Source organism: Mytilus californianus, unplaced genomic scaffold (assembly GCF_021869535.1).
Source record: "Mytilus californianus isolate M0D057914Y unplaced genomic scaffold, xbMytCali1.0.p SCAF_8, whole genome shotgun sequence".
NCBI lineage: Eukaryota > Metazoa > Mollusca > Bivalvia > Mytilida > Mytilidae > Mytilus > Mytilus californianus.
The window spans coordinates 98,608,921-98,631,404 of NW_026262734.1; the positions used below are offsets into that span (position 1 = coordinate 98,608,921).

Sequence of the window (22,484 nt, forward strand, 5' to 3'; positions counted from 1 at the left end):
CCGTTCTCAATGAAATTAACAACGTGGTCATAGGTAAAATAGCGATAAACAGATTATCATTGGTCATCTCAACTCGATTGACCCGTACCGGCTCAAGCGAGAAAATCAATCTCGTTGAGATGACCAACGATAATCTATAAGTATCGTACTGAAGATAAACGCGTAAAAGGAATCAAAAATGTAATCACCAATTAATATAAATCCAAAATGATCAGAAGTTTGTCTGTAATACTTTTCATATTTATGAGATTGATATCTGAAATTTCATTTTGAAGTTGTCCGAGGTTGTATAATTATTTTGTCATCTCCTAAAGACGAAAGTAGTCTTCTAAAAGAGATTGCAAATTTAGGCAACAGTTGTTTAACGATGTTAAAATCTCATTAAACGACAAAGAAGATAAATCCCGGATAAAATCGCATCCAAAAGGAGGGCAAAAGGGTGTGTTGTTCATGTTGCAATGGTAAGAACATCCTGCTGTGCATGCATCCCCAACCATGCGGATCAACACTCATGCAAAATATCAGAATTGGAAATAGGACACAATAAAAAAAAAAGTGAGTTGAGACACAGACACATTGTATCGGTGAACCAATTTGTGATGGTGACCGTTTACTGATGATGTGTCAATTTTTTACCAAAACTTGACAGAAATTTAAAAACGCGTGTTTAGTATACATAAAGAAATGACACTCAAATAAAAAATGTTTAAAAAGCCAAATACAGTTGAAGAGAATTTAAGAATGACCATTCTGTATTGATGATGTTCTATAGATGGTAGAATTAATCTAAGATAACTTTCTATGACAAAGATGATGAAACCTGGAATTAGTTGGCAACTTTTTTCTTGTTATTAGTATATTGAGTAATCCTGAAAGATATTGGAGTCAAATATCGAAATTTTATTTTTTAGTATTAGCCATGATATTGAAGATTATTTGATACAATACTGTAAATTGTAATGGTTTTATATAATGTTCCATTGACCGACCCAATGTTCCATTGACCTGATTTAAAATATTTGTATCCTAATGGAGAGATATTCTAGTAATTGCTAGCAATATCCTTTCAATTTAGTCCGAAGAAAATATCTGAATACAAATTGTTCAATAAGACATCGTCGTATGGTAAAAAAGCCATATCTATCCCTATTATTAAGGGTAGAGATATATCATAAAGCAAATGTTCTATACTACAACGACATTTGACTATACTACTCTGTCAATTTGTTATATCACTATAAGATAAATTTATATACTATAGAGACGTTTTGATGTAACATCTATAACATTGAGTAACCTTTTCATACTATTCTGTCATTTTACTTTGTCATGAAGATATTCTTTCATACTATGAAGACATCTTGATATAACATGGAGCTACCTTTTCATACTGATTTGTCATTTTACTATACTATTATGTGATATTGCTATATCATAAAGATTCATTTTATACTATATAGACATCTTAATATAACATTAAGCAACTTTTTCATACTATTTTGTCAACTCAGTATATTATTTTGTCACGTTACTATCTTACTACGATCAATTTGTATACTATACTATCATCTCGATATAACATGAAGCAACTTTGTCATACTATTCTGTCATATAACTATCTTATAAAGACATATTTCAATATCAAGCTACCAATTTCTTATACCACGAGGTGTCATTTATATACCAGTAGACTACTTGATTACACTATATAAGACCATTTCATCGTACTATAAGACAATTCTATAAATAGCGGCAAAAATTCCGAGAGAAATACATCAGCAACATCATTGTGATGGCAGACGACGTGATAAAAAAGGGCCTTGGAGGAAATCGATTTGCAGGCCTTAGGGAATTGCTTTCTAGATAAAAGAATCTATCGACTGTAATGTTGCATTTATTTTACCCTCAGCGATGTGGAATTGAAAAGACTTGGTGTCGACACGATAGGCGAAAATTACAGGTTGGTATCCTCCCTAAAAAATAACATACAAACATAAATCAAACCTACAGTACAAAATTTTTTCGCGAAACTGTAATTTGTATGAAAACAACGTTTTTTCTAGAAAGTATACTTAAAGCACGTGTTTGCAAGTCATGTTGACAGGTACGGTACCCTATTCAGGTTTAGCCGTATTCTTGAATATTATTATTAACTAAAAGCTGAAAGATAGTCCAGATCGGCAGATTTTTTAAATGACACTGATGTACGATTATTGTTTAAATCAGACTAATCTGCAAAATGCTTAATTAAAATTGATTAATCTTTACTTTCCTATCCAAATTTTACGACTTTCTCAAGTTTAACATAAACAACCTCGGGTCGGGGGTGGTGGTGGTGGGAGATGGGGGTGCACTGTTATTCTTAATTGATAGAGGGTGCCGCTGGGGATCTAATATCCCACCCTTTTCATATATTTAAGATTTTAAAAACGTATACTTTTTCATAATTTGCGTATGTAGAAATGTAACCTTTTTCCACATGTGACCTATTCCAGCGGCAAGTCCTATAACCTTGTATATATCAAGTCCATCCTGAGATGACAACACGCTTAAAGCATTTATGTAATGGTTTTTTAAGATTGAAAGGTTTTTCCAGCGTTCATCTTTGATTTCCGTACCCAAACCAAACGGTAATCCCCGTACCAACATCAGACAGGTACGATACTATGGGGTGCCTGTAAAGTGCGAAACGAAATAGAAACGAAATCAAAAGAAACCGAAATCAACGAAACGAAACGAAATAAAAATAAATCATATATATTATGACACCGATGCGAAATATATATATTATCTCCCGTTGCATTTTAAGTCTTAGACTGGGTTGTTTATTAGAAAAACTTGGATGAACGAGAAGAAAAGTGTTTAACGTCCAGTAACAAATATTATACGTATATCGAAACAGAAGCAGAATCTTGTGGTTTGATTATGAGCATGTTTTGTGCAAGACAGGCACGCTGAGTTGTATTATATACTCGTTTGTTTAGTGCACAAGAAACAGTGCAAAGACAATATTTCACCCTTCCGGGACGCATTTTTCCTACACTTAGTAGACAAATTATTGCTCTTCCTCCTTAACACCACTGAATAGTTGGGGAGCAGAAAATAAGTACCAATTTAAGTTGACAACTATTATGCTTGTTCAGGTGGCAGCAGAAATCCTATGGCATCAGAGAAAGTGTTAAAGTTTGGGACTGGAACAACAGAAGAGCCCCTATAGGGTTTTAAGATACATCCATGCATTGAATTTTCAGAAGTTGGGACATCCTTCTTTCCAACTGTAAATAAATACATCTTTTCATTGAGGATTCCCAAACCAACTCAAAATGCAGCATTAACAGTTGATGGGGATCTCTTGCAATTTATGACTATGCTTTTACGAGTGATTTTTATGGACTTGAAAAAATGACAAGTTGAAAAAAGTTCTATATTTCATTCAGTAAGCTTTGTTTTTTCTGTAAATTTTAGCTTACCTGACCTGAAAATTCATGTGAGCTTTAACAATCACTTGGCGTCCGTCATCAGTCCCGTCCGTCCGTCTGTCAACAATTTTGCTTAAAGATCTTCTCCAAATAACCACTTGACCAATTTAAACCAAACTTGGCCGCAGCAATTGTCCTAAGGTGGTTACTTGGAGTCTTCTGGTGTGGTATTGTGGCCCTACTAGTTTTCTTAATTCTGAAATAGGGGACCATTTTTTAGGAGGGGGACTTGTAAAAATTGATGTCGTCTCCATTTCTTGTCCGAGCCTTTTTAAATTCAAATTGAGGTTCACTCTCATGGCAACCTTAGTTGAGCTCGATTTTCAGAGACATCTTAAGTGAGTGACCTTTATTTTGGGAGGAGGACTTGTAAAATTGTACGCAAAAATTGATATCGCCTGGATAGCGTCACCATTTCTTGTCAGAATCTCTTCAAAATCAAACTGAGGTTTGCTCTCATAGAAACCTTGGATGAGTTTGATTATCAGAAAAATCTGAAATAGGGGACATTGTCTTTGGGAGGGAGGGGGACTTGTCAAAATTGCACATAATAAATTGTTAACACAGAGATATGTCTCGTCTTTTTTATTATTTTGATAGTAAAATGAAAATGTCGAAATTAAAATAGCAATACTTTTAACATGTGAAATATGCGAAGTATGCAAAGTCAATGAACCATGACTGAAGGTACATGACAAACTAATCTCCATGGAAATGAGATGTGCCAAAGCTAATACAGCTGCATACCAAATATCATTGGCCTACCACTAGTGGTTCCCCATAAACTGATATATTCTCAAACTAAAACATGTAAACAAAGCACAAGTTTAAAAGTCATTAGGATGGAGCCAAATAATCGTTTTGGAAATGAGATGTACCAATGTTAATCCAGTTGCATACCAAATATCATTGGTCTACCACTAGTGGTTCCCCAGAAATGTACCTTATCACAAACTAATACATTGTTGGCGACACTGCCGAAGAAGCCGGAAAACAGCATACCTTTGTCTAGATGTTTGACTCTGTCAAGGAGAGACAAAAATTAATGCATCGGGATAGCGTCTCTATTTCTTGTCTGAGCCTCTCCAAATTCAAACTGAGGTTTACTCACATCGATTTTCTTATCCAGTCACAATGCGGGGGGCATGGGGTAATTGAGCATGCTCACTGAAGTTCATTAGTTGTTATATATGATAATAAGAAGATGTGGTATGATTGTCAATGAGACAACTCTCCACAAGAGACCAAATGACACAGAAATTAACAACTATAGGCCACCATACGGCCTTCAAAATTGAAGAAAGCCAATACCGCAAAGTCAGCTATTAAAGGCCCCGAAATGACAAATGTAAGACAATTGAAACGAAAAAGCTAACGGACTTACTTATGTACAAAATAATGAACGAAAAACAAATATATTACACAGCAACAAACGACAAACACTGGATTACAGGTTCCTGACTTTGGACAGGCACATACAAAATGTGATGGGGTTAAACTAGTTTGATGGCGTGAACCCCCCCCCCCCCCCCACCCCCACCCCCCCCCCCCCCCCACAAACCTAGGACAGTGGTGTAACAGTACAACATAAGAACAAACTATAAAAATCAGTTGAAAAGGCTTAACTCATCAGATGGATACAAATAAAAATACCTCTAAAAAATACAGATTGGACGTGGACGGGTACTTGTACATCCACACAACAGAACGACAATAAGTACAGATCTGAGAGTACTCGCAGTTAATGACAGCTAGTTCAACGCCAATTACAACTAATGAAAAAATCATGCATCTAAGACTATGTCTTTATGTCAAATACTTTGTTTATTTAAGGAATTGTGGTGGCTATGATTCAATTTTTCACATTTATTTCGGGCCATTTAGTGCTTGTTATGTGGTAGGGACTGTTGTTCCATGTTGAAGACCACACGGCGACCCCTAGATGATGGAATTTTGCCATGTTCCGTTCCATAAGGATGGTGTCTCATTGACGCATACCCTTTATCCTTTTTTTTTCATATTCTTGTAAGATTGGTAACTATAGGACAAGGCTACCTTGATTATTGGTAATTTCAAAAGATTACAATGAGATTGGTTTTATAGTTGTCTCTGAGAAATAACATTTACACATTTGATGAAATCGTCTATTCCATGGTTCTTGGTGGTGTTTGGAAAAGGTACAGAAGTCCTAAGTGAATCTCTGTATCTCTACCACAAGGCTTCGGAAATTAGACAAAAGACTGGTCTGCTGTTACCATCTTGCTCCAAACTAGAATTATCGAAACCTTCTACACCATAATACATACTGGAGATCAAATTCTGGTATTGCACCGACTGTGTTTTGCAGCTGAACTGCTACCAAAAGAGCCAATGGTGATGACCTAGTTGTACGAAGTCGATTACAAGCACCTACCAAAATTTCGATTTTCCTGTTAATATCATCCATGAATATGTAATGCAGTACCATCAAATGAAACTGGTTCAATGCGTCTAAAACATATGGTAAAAATAACATAGACCGCCTTCGTAGAGATCACGCCAAAGAATTTCAATGAGTTGATTAAGAGTGCTAGCTATATAGGTCCTGTAATCATGTGTCCTGGTCCATTTAATCCTAGCAGGAAATCGGCAACAAGGATATTTCTAAACCTTTGTCCGATCTAACACGTTTGGGTGTGCCATAGCGGGAAGTTCCAGTGCGATTTGATTTGATTTTTGGTGTTTTAACGCCACTTTTAAGAACCGCTTTTGGGCTATTTCGTGGCGGCTAGTTTTTATTAGTGGAGGAAGCCGGAGTGACCGGAGAAAACCACCGACCTTCGATAGGAAAACTGACAATCCTAGTCAATTAAGATTGGAGTCGAGTGCACCCGCACGAGCGGGGTTCGAACTCACAACCTCAGTGTTGACTGGCTAGTGATTATAGTAGTAACTACTTAGACCACTCGGCCACCGAGGCCCCTAGTTCCAGTGCGAAAACTGTTAACTATTTGTTAAAAACACAACGTTTCAATAACATAAGAAATCGGCTGTAACCGTCAATTCCACCGACAATAATGAATGTCCAACGAATCAGTTTGTGATATGTGTCTTTATGCCAAAGATAGTTAAGTCTACCCTTCTCCACACCATAAATTCACCTATGAAGCCGTCTTTCGTGTGTGCCGTTTTCGTCGACCCTTTTCATACTGTCTCGTAGACGCCATCTCGGAACATGTATTCCTTTTTTCTTCAGCATAATTCTTAAATAGGTTTCCCCGTACCGTAGAAAGTCACTAATATTCCAATCAGAATTTTGTCAAGTTCATCTTGTATTTCAGAGAAAGAAGTTTTGTTAAAATCATATACGGCCATCCTTCTGTAAACTGTTCTCTCAGAGACGGGCAATACTCTAGAAATTTCTGATATTTCAAATCCAATCTCCAACATGTGTACTAATATAAACTTCGGAATGTTAAATTCTTGCACACCTCCAATTGAAAGTAATTTAATCGGCTTTGATGTACTATATTTAGAGCGACCTAACCTTCAATTCATCATGTCTGACCTGTTTTGGACAACTTCATTTCATGGCATAACTGAAAAAGAATTTCTAGAGATATTCACCAAGCTTGAATCTATGCGAAAAGTGCTTCCATCCGTTAATTTAGAATTTCCTGCTAAACTCGTCCGTCCGCCATATTCACGTCGAATTTATCATTATATGTAACCGATAAAACTTGCGACTTTTTTATATTCCTTGATCAGTATTGCTGTTATATCAGTACGTCTTTATAGTGTAAAGATGTATCATTATGATATAGAAATCTGTTAGAATAGCACAGTGAGGTGATAAGATAGTATGAAAAGGTGACTCCATATTATATCAAGATGTCTTTGTAGTATATGACTTTATCGTCGTAACATAGTAATATGACAGAATAGTATATATAGTAAAATGTCAATCAGTATGAAAGGGTCGCTCCATGTTATATCAAGATATCTTCATAGTGTGACATGATATCTTCACGACAAAGTAAAATGACAGAATAGTATGAAAAGGTAACTCCGTGTTATATCAAAACGCCTTTATAGTATTTAGATTTATCTTAGTGATATAACAAATTGACAGAGTACTATAGTCAAATGTCGTTATAGTTTAGAACATTTGCTTCATGATATATATCTACCCTTAATAATATGAGTATCGTTATCATAAGGCAGCTGTGGCGTTCTATACATATCTTACATATCTCATTTGGTTTATTGATAATTTACATTTCGCGCCTTGAACTTTGATGTATTTAAAGATTTCTATCACGTTACACTTCCACAGCACCTCCAAATGTAGTTTATGATTATATTTTCCAGAGAAATTTTTTTTTACTTCTTGCTTTAACTGTTTTGATATCCTTCATGGAGGCTTATTGCAACAAGAAAAGAAGCTACTGCAATAAGGATTTTGAATTATAAAGTTGCCGTTATCGCTTCTGAAGTTTTTTAGATGCAAGTAGTATTTGGTTGACCATTACTGAATATATAACAACTAAGGCGGCAATAGTTACGTATGATCTTTTGATCTGTAATTTTACTGATTGTATCATATTGCCACCGATCTAAGATAAAACAAACAAGTTGCTAGTTAATTGAGACACCGTCCGTCACTAATCTTGATAGTGATAGTCGCCATGAAACTTATATGTAGTGTCTAATTTAGTCGGTTCCTCTTAACCCTGATTACGATTTATTTGTAAAAGAAGCACACTCTTATTAACGACGTCCATATGGTGTGAACTTGAAGGAGCATACATTACATATTAACTGATATTTGTAAACGCCTTTCAAAGAGGCAAATAGTATGTAACTGCACAAAATTGAAAAGTTGAAATAATTAAGTTTGCCATAAATGCTAGTTCGATGACGCCGATCTCTTTCCATATTGAGGACAAGATACCAAATGTGAAGCAGACCTTTTACTGTAAAAAGTGTCCTAAATATCAAGCGCACTGGGATATATGAGATGTAATATAAAAAAGATCAACATGTTTCACTTGTCGTAGACACATTCCCATACTTTTTTTCGTCAAATAAAGATCGCTGAATGCGACTTGTAACTTTTTTTTTCTAGGATTGACAACTCAGCACATCAAATTGCTGATTCCTCTACAGCACGAAAGTACACCTCTTCTCTGTTGGTATGAGACATGTTGCTAAACCTTTAGTTTTCTATGAAATATTCTGTTGACTGTTGTTTGTCTTTTGTCTTTCTTGTGAATGTGATATTGGCGGAAATTGATTAAAACAAAACTCATCAATTTAAGGACTGAAAACGATAAACTCTCGTTTTGTCGACTACACTATGCTTACATGTATCTATACATGCGTCTACATTAAAAACATAATGAAAACTAATTATAAAAAAAAACAGTTCATTTGATTCCGAATTCATTTTGTGGGGACTTAATCAAACTTTTTCTATAATAACATGAATAAATACATTTAAAAAACATTTTTATTTAGTATACTTTACGTTAAAATGCCAGATTTTGATTGGTTCATACGAGGGAGACAATTTACTCTATCCCGTGGCTCAGCGGGAGATAATTTTTTGAATATCACCCTCTCGTGCGGACCAATCAAAAATCGATAATTCAAAAGACAATGCATTGCATTTACATCAATGATTCTAAAGACAAAGCTGAAGTTTTTTCATTGATTGTCACTTCAAAAAAAAATACTTTTGTTATTTTGGTTCAACTGTACATTGTTTTGTAAACGACATCATAGATCATTACTTATAATATAAGTTTAAATGACAATAATGATAGGACATTCAGTAAAATAAATTAAATAACACATAGCTGAGAGGGTGATAGAGCAGATTATTACCCCTCGAAAAAACATTGTCAACCTTGGCTTCGCCGCGGTTTACAATGTTTTTCGGGGTAATAATCTGCTCTATCACCCTCTCAGCTATGTGTTATTTATATAGTGTCACATCTTAGCCTTCATAAAAACATTTTTTCTTTATTTTCCTTTCATCAAAAAGGATTTATATATATATATATATATATATATATATCATTGTTTTCATACTAAATCAAAATGTCACAATCGGAAGTAGGACACAATCTGTTCAATTACAGATCAGACTAGTATATCAAGATATATTTTAACCTGAACTCACTTGAATTTAATTGTAAATAAAGGTGTTAACACAAACTGATAACAACGGCCAATATTGAAAATAATTTATCTATACGATAAAACCATTGACCGATTAATATTCAGGAAGAAATATATTTTGTTCCATACAGCTTCCCATATAATGAACTTGAACTTTGTTCAGACATCTTGAATCGGGTAAGTGTTTACGTACTGTTGTCCTCAAGAAACTATTATAACACAATTGCCTCTGTCATTATTTTGTTTTTTTCAAAGATGTATGATTTCAAGTCAATATTGTTAGTGTGTGTGTGTGTGTATGTGTGCGTGTGTGTGTTATTATCATTGTAACGACAGAATATGAAGATATATAGGGTGACATAGTTGAAACCGAAAGTAAATTTTAAATTCAAATTTTTCATTTGGTATTTACATTCTTGTAATTGTATCACAAGATCATTTTTAAATTAAAAACTTGTCATACATTAATTTGTCAGTGAAAGTGGGTATATAGAAGTATCTCTCATTGTTCATGTTATTTACCTAGCCATATCAATACATTAATAAAATGCACTGAGTGAAAAGTGCGAATCGATGAAACGTACCAAAACTATTAGCCGGCACTGGAAAAGGTTACTTGCATTTAGTATCTTCAGAGAAGATACTTGCATTACAACTTTTTGTTTTACTTACAGCAAAGGGTTGTGGCAGTGATTCTTGGAGCATCGGATATTGTAAGTACTGTACGTTTTAAGTTAAATTACCAGTCCCCATATTTTTTAAGTCAGACAATTATTCTTCACAAGAAAACTTCAAATGCAAGCTTGAGAAAATATCTTTTTTGTTACTTTTTTTTTGCATTTTTACTGTATTTTACTGATAAATGATATTTAGTCTTTTTGCAACAACAGGAAATAAACAGTCTTGAGCTAAAATTTCAAAAAATCATAAACTTTGTCAAACATTTACGAAAAGCTTCATGATCACTACAAACCAGTAAAAGTCTGAAATGGCCTATATTTGTACTTGACTGTACTATTTTTTTACTCGACCAGTCTGAATTGGTGTGAAATTTACTGGATATTACTCGACCCCTGTCTTAACATACTAGACTGTACTGATTTGTACTTGACCCTTATCTTTGCCATTGAAAATAGTCTGAACTATTACTCGACCAGTCTGAAATAGTCTTAACCCATTCTCGACCTGTACTCGACCTATTTTTTTCAGTCTGAACTATACTCGACCAGTCTGAACCATTCTTGACCAAATAACATCTACTTTTTTTAACTTTAACTGTTAAAATAACTTTCTTTTTAACTGACATGACAACAGCCACAATGAAATAAAAATATATATAAAAACAGATTTTTACATTCTTACATGATTCTCAGATTTATCAAATCGAGATAGATAAATTATCTTATTTAATAATATTTAATTATATTAATTTTAAAGTTTAAGAGTCTTGTTAAAAAAAATTTTTTTTTTTTTTTTTATAAACTTAATTTTCCTAAATTCCTAAATAAAAAACTTCATAGGTTTCATTGTAACATACAATAGCTATATAACTATCTTTTTAATGAGGTAACAACAGCCAAAAAAATCACTGAAATTGTTTAACCTTATATCAGAAATATATCTATTCTTATCATAATTTGGGATATATATATATATATTATATAGTATATATCAAAACAAGATAAAAATATTAAAGAAATGAATAAAATTAGTAAAAAGTAATACCTCCTGCTTGTGGAAAACTCATTAAAAAGATGACACCTGGTCAGAGAGTAGTAAATTTTAAATAAAATCCATTCACAATTGCAACATCCTGTAAAACTTAAATCGCAAGGCATTTTGAATTCACTAGATAAGTAATACACGAGTTCAAGAAAATTAGGGCTTTCTTTTTACCTGTAAAACACACATGTACTGAGGTAATTAAACCTGATTAAAGTGCTTCTTGTATGCCATGTTTTTAGTTTTGACAAAACCTATTTAAATTTAATTTACAAAACAAAGGTGTCATTTTTAAAATTTATTAAGTTGCTTTATATACTATTTTATATATATTTTAATAAAAAAAAATGTTCACTTCATTATTAACTTAACTCGACTGACACCATAAATCTATACTATGCTTAAGTTAATGGTTAAAATTGTCCAGTAACCATAAAATATATCTGAAACATCCAAAATAAATTTGAATAACATTGTGAATATTAGTCATAATTCAGTTTTGAGATTATTTGATCACCTTGTTTTATTTTTATTTTAAAGGTGATATACATGGTATATATATATATGCATATACATATATATATATATTCACGGTTTTATCTTTTCTTCTTGTTGAGTTATTGCCCTTTTTAATATCCAAAAGTGGTATTTCTAATGTGATTGAGTTATTTCCCTTTGAACAGAAATTGTTAATTATATATATAAAGTTTGATTACACAAATTGTTTTTAAATAATTTTCACCTGTTATCAGATTACAAACCATATGGTAAATGTCTTATGACACAATTATAATTGGAGTGACAGATTTATTTGAAAATTTTCTGTTTCCTAAGTGCTGATGATTATAAGCTATATAGGACTGTATAAATATAGTAAGAAATTAATTGTTCATTTTTGGAAAATGACGCAGTCAATGTTCTTTTACCATTGACCAGACTTCCAAGCCGCTTTCCGAACTCGGTTCCGTATTTTATATACTTATGTACTATACATAATTTCATTCTTAACCTGTCCGTATGTTTATTGGTATGAAATGGTATTTTGGGCTATTCCTTTGGTATATTTTTCATATTTATACGAGCTTTCGCTTTTATGTGAATGTCTTTACAATCCGTAAAAAAATCAGAATATAAATAGATCCGTTTTGTCATGGTTTTGGCTTTTTTACATACCAATGACAACCAATCGCTAGACAAAATAGTTCTTGAAAGAATGTCAACCTTTCTTGTCAGCTGAACTTTTAAATCATTAAAACAATAATACTCGGAATCATCTTGATATTCATACGAAAGACAATGCTCTTTAATAAGATTTAAGAAGTTTTTAAGAATAAAAAATTAGTAATACGGTTATATCCACGCGGTGCGTATGTATTTTGTTTACAAAGTTATAGCTGCAGACATAGGTCAAATATCGCAGGGACCAGTTCGGCTTTTGCAGAAGTTTTTCTGTCAAAAAGACTTTTTTTCTTTCTGAATGCTTTCAAAGAATTAAAAGATGCATAAACTTTCTGAAAGGAGTAGAAAGTGCTCAATAAATCATACCAAAAGTATTTAAGGAAAGTTTTACCCTTTCTCTGACAACATGGACAACGTGGTCTCGTCCATTTTTTTAAACATCTATGATTATTTCATTACTTTTTCGAGTTTACAACTAAACTGTCGAACCTGTATTGTTTTGAGAAAAGCATCCCCGTTGTCCATTACAAGCCCGTTTTTTACGATTACTTGTCCTTGCATCGCTATTTTCAAAATCGAATATTGGATAACTAAACGAAAAATAAATATAAAATATCGAGATTTGCCATCCATTTTTCAGTTACATTTAATTAAACATTATTTTAAAATCTATATTTACAGTGGATGGCTTGGATTAGGAATGGCATTCTAATGATACTTAAAAGACATGTCATTGGTGTAAACAGGAAATGCGTAAGGGAGACAATTTTGGTGGACAAAGTGCTTAAAACAGTATTGTCAAATCTTGTAAAATATTTCTGGTGGCAATATTTCAAATATTCATAAAAGTACCAAACACAAATTTTAAAGGTGGTTGTAATGTTTCAATTGGCAAACATTTCTATATTGATAATCCACCTTTAATAATAAAAAAAGACGCCTTAAAAAAAAGATTTTTATCATGTTCATCTTGAATATGATCAAATATGTTAGCCTTTTTTAAACATATCTTTAGTAACATTTTAGTACTTATGGAAAGAGTTATTCCATTTCTTCCTTTGATATTAAAGGATATACCAATTTTAGTTTGAAAAATTGTAATTTGATAGATGTAAATAAAAGTTAATAAATAAAATTCCAATTTTGTCATTGAAAACCTTCTTTAAATATGTGTCAGTAAATTATGAAGCTGTGAAGGATATATAACTAGTTTATAAGTCAAACAACTAAAAGTGAGAAAAAAATTTACCCACAGTGCTACATTTGGGGACGGGTGGTAATGAAATCAAATTATTTAGGTTATCTAAGCATTTAAATTTTTAAAGTTTAATAATAAAAATGTCACTTATTTGCATTTCTGTTAATGTACATGGCACATGTATAAAAAAATGCAGGTCATTTTCTATTTAATTTTATAACTAAACATGGTAGTTGTAAATAAATGTAACATCAAATCGCAAACACAACACTTAAGGTGATATCGAAACAATCTAATATTGTGCGCTTACCAAAGCGCTATACAAAAAATCCTGAGGAGAACTCTGGATTGTATTGCTTTCAGAGTTATGTAATACACCTTTACTAAGAAAAGGTCTAGCTAGGACCTTATAAAAATGAGGCTATAATGATGTAAAATTACCATATTTTCAGTTACAGCTGCATTTTAACCGGATTTTCGAAGGAAATATCGGTTATTGATTTGGGGAAGTACGGCGGGCGGGCGGGCGGGCGGGCGGGCGGACGGGCGGGTGGCTTTTAAACAGTGTCTCTTCAATAACATGAAAACGCTGTAATGATTTTTTTTCAAATTTAGATATGTTGTTTCTCGCGACTAAATGAAGGTCAAGTTCAATTTTCACGATTATAGTATTTCTCCTTTTTGAGTTATTGCCATTTTTAATATTCAAAAGTGGTATTTTTAAATATTTTTCTCTTGTAATCATAAGCATATGGTAAATGTCTTATCTCACAATTATAATTGGAGTGACAGATTTATTTGAAAATTTTCTATTTCCTAAGTGGTGATGATTTTAAGCTATACTATTAGACATTTTGAAGTTAATTACATTACTATTCATTATATATGTAATGTTAGAGTACTATGTTAAACCATAGTTCTGTTCAAAGGGAAATAACCCTTCAGATTTGCAAGTATGATTTTCATTATTAATTAGATCTGGGAAATATCTTTGCATATGATAATAATTGGAGTGACAGATTTATTTGAAAATTTTCTGTTTCCTGATAAGATCTGTAAGACTGTATATATAAAGTTTGAAATTTACTAGTAGGACTGTATAAATGAAGTTTGAAATTTACTGTTCATTATTAGACACTTTGAAGATAATTACAGATAAGTTTTAAAGGTTTTTAAGAGATAAACATTTTGAAGTTAATTACATTACTAATAATTATATATGTAATGTTAGAGTACTATGTTAAACTATAGTTCTGTTCAAAGGGAAATAATCCTTCAGATTTGCAAGTATGATTTTCATTATTAATTTTTCTTTTCTTTGGTAAATTGTTTGAAGAATTTTATGGTGTGTTTGTTATTTTGTAAAAACTAATTTTCTGAGAGATATATGTATATAATTGTTTTGTTGTGTCTGTTAATTTTAATTTTTACTTGATCCTGTTTGGGGTTCCAGATTTGAAAATTCATTTGATAATAATATATTATTTATAATTTAAAATTAAGATAAGATAAGTTGCAGATATATATTAGTATGTTACAAATGAAAGAAAAAATATTGGGAACTATCAACTATATATATAAAGTTTGATTACACTAAGTGATAAGATAACACACATCTGGTAATTGTCAATGCAATCACCCAATTATAATTGGAGTGACAGATTTATTAGAAAACTATTAATTATATTTGATTATAATTTAAAAATAAATATAACATCATATCTAATTTTAGAGTCTATGGTTAAATCATATTTAATTTTAGATTTACATTATTGGTTCATGGAAAATAAAGTTTGAGTTATTTCCATTTGAACAGAAATGGTTTAACTAAGAAGTATTTTATCAAAAATTGAATTATTGGGGTTCTTTGGTATGCTGATTCTAGCAATGTACTTAGATTTTGGATATTGGACCATAATAGGTAAATGTTCAATTTCAAATTTTTCAGTTCTTTGACCACATTTATTTTGTGTCACAAACCCATGCTGTATCAAATGTTCAATCACAATCCAAATTCAGAGCTGTTTTAAGCTTAAATGTTGTGTCCATACTTGCTCAACTGTTCAGGGTTCGACCTCTTCAGGAAAATCCGGTTTGCTGTCTCTCTGACAGCCTCTTGTTTGCATTTGATATACATATACATATACATATATATATCATATATGTACATGTACATATAGAACAACACATGGGTTTAATTACCACCCAATGCATTAATACTAATAAGTGGCAGCAAATAGGGCAGATGGGCCTATATATGTGGTGTCCCCACATCTACTCTGTTGTTCCTAAGTCTCAAAATTCTGCTCGCTCTGGCTAAGTCCTCAACACCGTTCTTATCTAAGTATAGATCAGCAGCTCCTCTAATGATAAGTAATGTGTCGCTTTATGTATAGTCCAGTGGCTTGGATGGACAGTTGTCTCATTGGTACTCATACCACATCTTCTTATATCTATTATCTGACATAAGTCGAAAATAAACTGACAACGCCATGGCTAAAAAGGAAAAAGACCGACAGACAAACAATAGTACAATAGACACAACATAGAAAACTAAAGACTGAGCAACAGGAACCCCACCAAAACCTGGGATGATCTCAGGTAAACCGATCCTGATCCACATGTGGTACCCGTTAGAAACTTGTGCAACGTTGCCAATAAGTAAACTATTTGGGTAATTTTGGTATCAAATGAAAGCATAAGGACTTGTCATCACTGTACAACCCTTGTTGAAATTTTATTTTGCATAATAACACAAATATTTGAAATTATAATTGGAGGGCACATTTGCCCTGTTGTGCAGATCAGAAGTACCTGTATTTGTACTAACAAACTTTCGGGGACCAGTGCACTCTTATATTTTTTTTTAACTTTTTTTTCAATTAACTTCCTTGAACCAATGCGCTTTTATATTCAATTAAAGATATGTTAATATTTCAGCACAAATCAGGATAAGGTATAGTTTTGTCATGAATTGACTGCCACTTTTTGTGAACTTAAGACAAAGTAGCCATTAATGCTTGAAAATTCTGAATTTAACATAGAAAGCAGAGGGCTATAAGTTAGTGGTTTTATTCCTACAACTGAAAGGCATGTGAAATTCAAATTTTAGAAATCATAACCATTACAGTTCAAATTGGTCAAACTTTTTTTCATTCATCATGTTACATTCATTTTTTTTAATGAAACAATAAATTAAATGTTGGTTTCACCAACATGCTACAATATAGGGTATTTCAATTTTTTAAGCATGCATACAGTTATGACTTAACCTGAAGTTTACATTTTTCCATTATTTAAGACTGAAATCTATGAAACATGTATATCATGACCAGTTTATAGTAAAAATATAGCTGTTGGTCAAATCATCTATGTGAGTTTCATGTTTTATTGTTTTTATTTGGTTTCGTAGTGTATCATTTAAGTCTAAGGAAATTGGTATTTTTTTATGAAGGAATTCCAAAATCTCAGTTAAAATACAATTTTCAGTCAGTTAAGGAATTAGCCCAGCTAAGAGATATATAAGTTGTTCTTATTGATCCATTTTTTACATAAAAGTATGGTTTTTACCAAAACACACTCCTTTTCTGTAGAAAAAAAGGGGGGACAAAAAATTCAACTATGTTTTATGTTTGGACCACTATATGTATATTCATTTAAAAATCTCTGATACAAATAAGACACACAGGTGAGAAAATTGTTAATTGGGTAAATATTAACAAATAAGAACAAGTGATAATTGAAAAAGTCTCAAACTGGTCACTATTAGTATCCATATGGAGTTTTCTTTGTATTAGGCATCTGTTTCTATCGGTCCAATTTGAGGTTGAATTCAGTGAAATAGTGTTTCATCAAAAGCTTTATGTGTTTTTCTATGCTAAAAAATGGATCATAGAAGGAAATTAGGTAAAGCAGAAGTATATATATATATATATATCAAGTTTGGTGTTGTTATATGTATAGAACCACTAATTCGGGTCCTGTTAGAAAGAGTATACTAGATAGTAGTACAAGTTCTAGACAAAATAGTTTCTACGCATAGCTGTAACTTTGTGGATGAGTCAAATATTTGGGTATTTTTTTTTTTCAAATGAAAGCTTAAGGAATTGAAATCACTGTACAATCCTTATTGAATGTTTATTTTGAATAATTAATGCAATTATAATTGGATGGCACATTTACCCTGTTGTTAAGATCAAAGGTACCAGTTTTTGTACTAACAAACTTCCGGGAAACGGTGCGCTCTAATATGCAATTAAGGTATAAAGGTATGTTGAATTTTTCACCACAAGTCAGAAGAAGGTAAAGATTTGACATGAAGTGACTGTAACTTTATTTGAACTTTAAGCTATCAATGCTTGCAAATTCAGAATTCAACATAGAAATCATATTCTTACAGGGCTATGAATTAGTGGTTCAATTCCATTACCGCAATTTTGGATTTTTTTTTTTTATTTAGTTGTCAGTTTGCCTTGCCTTGAGCAATTATAATTTTACAAAGTAAAAACTTTGATGAGGGATACCTTTTGAAGAGTAAAGCAGTATCTTACAAAATTTAGGTCCGTCCGAACTAACTTTCCTTATGGATATGAAGTTTAACATTGGAAGTCAAATCTCAGTTACTACTTTTTATCTCACAGTAAAAGAAGAACAGACATCTTGCAACTTTTGTAATGGAGTTTCTAAAACACGCCTTACACATGCAGGTCACATTAACATAAATGTTTAAATTTATTGACTTCTGTTAAGTTTAATGTTCGTGTTCATATTTTCAGACACTTGGTAAACAAAAATCCTATAACTATTGGTAAGACTTCATTCGGTAAAGAGCAGCATATCCAAACACTATAAATAAAATGGTTCACTGACCTAAATAGGGCTGTTCAAATCCATGACACCTATTTGAATTAGGGTCGGATGCCTCTAAATGAATAAGGTAGCAACTTAAAAAACGTTAGACACGAGGGGCGTGGCCTACATTTTACACCTCATTGATTTGCATTGAGTGAAGGTCAAGGTTAATCTCACAGATGCTAAAAACTATGTTGTGATCTATTCACACTCAGTTAAATTCTAATAACTTAATTATGTTATAATGTTATCAAGCTAATGTATTGAAAAGTAAACATAAATAACCACAGATAAACTATGTTACTGTGATATCCTCTTATAGTTGATGTGTTTCCCTCAGTTTTAGTTTGTAACCCGGATTTGTTTTTTCTCAAATGATTTATGAATTTCGAACAGCGGTATACTACTGTTGCCTTTATTCACTCTGTAATGGTCAAAGACCTATTGAATTTCTAAGGAGAGGCATATCTTTACAACATAAAATCATCTACTTCAATAAGTTTTGGTTCTGGACAGGGTTACTTATTTATGTCAGTTTCATTACCCGTTCTAGTTTGCTGATATTTTAATACTTGTAATAATTGTTCATTAAGTACTATCAATATAAATTAATCTCATTATGCATTTATATCTTTTGCTGAAATGCAATTCCACTGACCAATGTGTTGTAGTAAATCTCAATTTCTTTTTTTTTAAGTAAATGAATATCCAGATTTTTCAATATGTGATTTCAAAATACCGCTATTCAATAATACTTGGTAATTACATTGTTGTACAACTAATTAACATTTCGAAATTATTAAAAACGCTACATGAGGGACATTTAATGATTTTATATATTAAGATTAACACGCCGTAAATAACAAATTAGTTTTTTTCCAGACTATTTAAATGGCTACAGCGAGTTTTTGTGATCCATGCACTGAGGCCAATTCGTCAGTATCAGCAACAAAATATTGCTCCGACTGTGAAGAGCGACTTTGCCCAGACTGCGCTGAGTCACATACCCGTTTCAAGGCATTCAAGTCTCATCATGTTATCGATTTGTCGTCTGTCGATTCAAATATCCCTATATCTGCGAAAAAAATCTGCAACGTCCATCCAGATATGCTTTTGGATTACTACTGCAAAGATCATGATATCGTTTGCTGTAGAGCCTGCATTCCTAAAGACCACAGGAAATGTGAAAACGTTCTGCCATTAGAACATGCCTCGAAAGATGTCAAAAAGTCTGCATTGTTCACCGACATAATGGCGGACATAAATCATCTTATTACAACCTTAAATGATTTACACGATAACAGAGAATCGAACTTACAATCTCTGGCGCAAACTAAATCTGTAATGACCAAACAGATCCGTGAAGTCAAATCTCGATTATTGAAACAAATAGATGATCTAGAACGCAATCTTCATGCCGAACTGTCATCTCTCCAACGTAAACACGAGATCGAAATCAGTAAACAAAAAGAGGAAATATCACAAGTTTTGGACAAATTAAAAGAAAACGAGAACGAAATTTATTTCCTGAAAGATTATGGATCTGATAGTCAGCTGTTTCTATGTTTGCATCAACAAGTAATAAATAGTCAAAGTGCCGAAGAGAAAGTTCAGAAGCTTGTATCCAGGTCACAAGAAATCAATATAACATTCGATGAAAAGAAAGTTATAACGATTGACTCTTTCGGATCACTGTTAGAGACTTTAAACTCGTGTCAAGTTCAATACATAACAAAGAAACTTCAGCAGGCCCAGATCAAGGTAGAAGCAACAAAAACGATATTTGGATTCGAAAAGGATACGGAATTAAAACTTAAAACTGGGATTACATATGTTCTTAGAGATTTAGCAATCACAGATGATAATAAGCTGCTCCTTACAAATCATTCATTATCAGATCCGAAACTCTATGTCTATAGAGACTGTAAAGATTATGAAACCGAAATAACCTTTTCCGCTGCTCTATTTGGTGTTGCTGTGATACCTGGTACTGACTGTGCTATTGTTACACTTCCTGCCGAAAACTCTATTCAATTCATAAAGACTAAACAGATGACAACGAGCGACAAAGTTAACGTTGGATTAAGATGTTTCGGTATCACTGCTAGCCGCGATCGAATTTACATTAGTGGTCAAGGTGGTATTATCAAAACATTAGACATCAATGGAACCGTTCTAAAATATATGCAACAAACATCCGAAAATCTTTACTTCATGCTATACGATGATAGTCATGACCACTTGATAGTTCGATATAACAACAAACTACTTTGTATCAAATTAGATGGAACTCATGTATACAGTAAGGACACTTCATCGGTAACAGGAGTAATTCTTGATAGACAAGGTTATGTTTATTTCGGGGGCTATTACACACACAACATACAGAGAATGTCTTCAGATTGGACAAAATGCGAGACAATGCTGAACCGAGACGATGAAATTGACCATCCTTATGGAATGTGTTTAAACAATGACTTCACAAAACTGTTTGTTATTAATAACGGTTGTAAATCTGTATTTGTGTATAAATGCAAAACATTGACAAATGAATAACGAACTCGTGAATCTATACATTTCTTGTTTGTTATAATAGATGAATAAAACTAAATTGTTTAGTATTTCGCATTTTTCAAGTTACGTAACATTGCACATGATGTACACTTTGTTTTAAGATACAAATAAGTTTTTATTTAAACTCGCCCTGAACAATGCAGAAGTATATGAACGTCAGGGATCGTAATTTTTTTGTTTTGAAAATGTTCAAACCATTCTGATTTTATCGCTAAGCCTTTAGAGATGTTATATTGCAGATAAGGATTTAAGCAACTTTGACATCAAATTTTATAAGAGAGTTTGCACTCTGTTTCAAATTAAATTAACGGTATCATTTTTTCAGCACCAGATTTACAGTTAGGATCCGACAGTACATTTTGCCAAATGCAGAAATAAGAAATCGAAAAAGTGATGACGTCAACGTGACAGCATAGCACGAAAGATATGATCAAAAGTTATCCGGAAGGGCACGTACAGTCTTCAACTATTGCCTGATGTCTCAATCTAATTAAAATATAGTTCTCAGATTTCGTTATACTCAAATGAGTGCTGATATGTAAGAGCAGGCGAGTTAATATAGGGTTGAATACATAAACAGATTGACTGATGTCTGTACAATATTCCATGATCGTTAACGCACCAAGTCTATAAGACGTGAATACATTTTAGAAAGCAATCAGAAATCTATAATTAAGACCCAATTTTCCACACAAAAAAAAACAAAACATTAACTTATGACATACTTCATCTCCTAACGAGATCCCCGGCATTGGATACGCAAATTGAAATACAGGGAAAAAATATTTTAATTTTAATAAAACTAATTAAGTAAATTTATTACTTATAAATACCCGGTATTACATCCTTGTTGGATTGTTATCTCATTGCATTCGTACCACATCTTCTTTTTTTAATATTGAGGTTATTTATTTGATTTCGTTTTTACAAAGTGGACAGTTTTCACTAAACAACTGACATACTGCATGTAATTCCAAAACACAGATTTCCAACACACAAAAGTAAGTTTTAATGAGATGTCAAAACATTATATATACAACCTTGAGCAATATGAGGAAATTGTATGTATGAACTACATGTATCCACCTGTTGCACAAATTGAAGCCTTGTTTCCATCTAACCTCTATTGTCATTGGCGCACTTGTGCTTTCGCTTATATATTACGACTAAGCGTTAGTTTTGCAAAGAACATGTAAACATGGCTGCAACTTGTTGCAATTAGATTGATATGTGCAACGTTTGCATACGATAGATTGGACGAAGAGACAAATACAGTTAATATATTCTGGTCACCGTTGATATATCCATAGATAAAC

The 22,484-nt window shown here is 32.5% G+C and overlaps 1 protein-coding gene across 1 annotated transcript; it reads left to right on the forward strand.

Moving 5' to 3' along the window:
* The first annotated feature begins 9,802 nt into the window (after window positions 1–9,802).
* LOC127711641 (E3 ubiquitin-protein ligase TRIM71-like) lies at window positions 9,803–21,215 on the forward strand. The gene is made up of 3 exons (XM_052217747.1): window positions 9,803–9,821; window positions 10,319–10,357; window positions 19,477–21,215. The coding sequence occupies exon 3, from the start codon at window positions 19,486–19,488 to the stop codon at window positions 21,148–21,150; it is 1,665 nt and encodes a 554-aa protein (XP_052073707.1). The 5' UTR covers window positions 9,803–9,821; window positions 10,319–10,357; window positions 19,477–19,485; the 3' UTR covers window positions 21,151–21,215.
* Window positions 21,216–22,484: the final 1,269 nt, after the last annotated feature.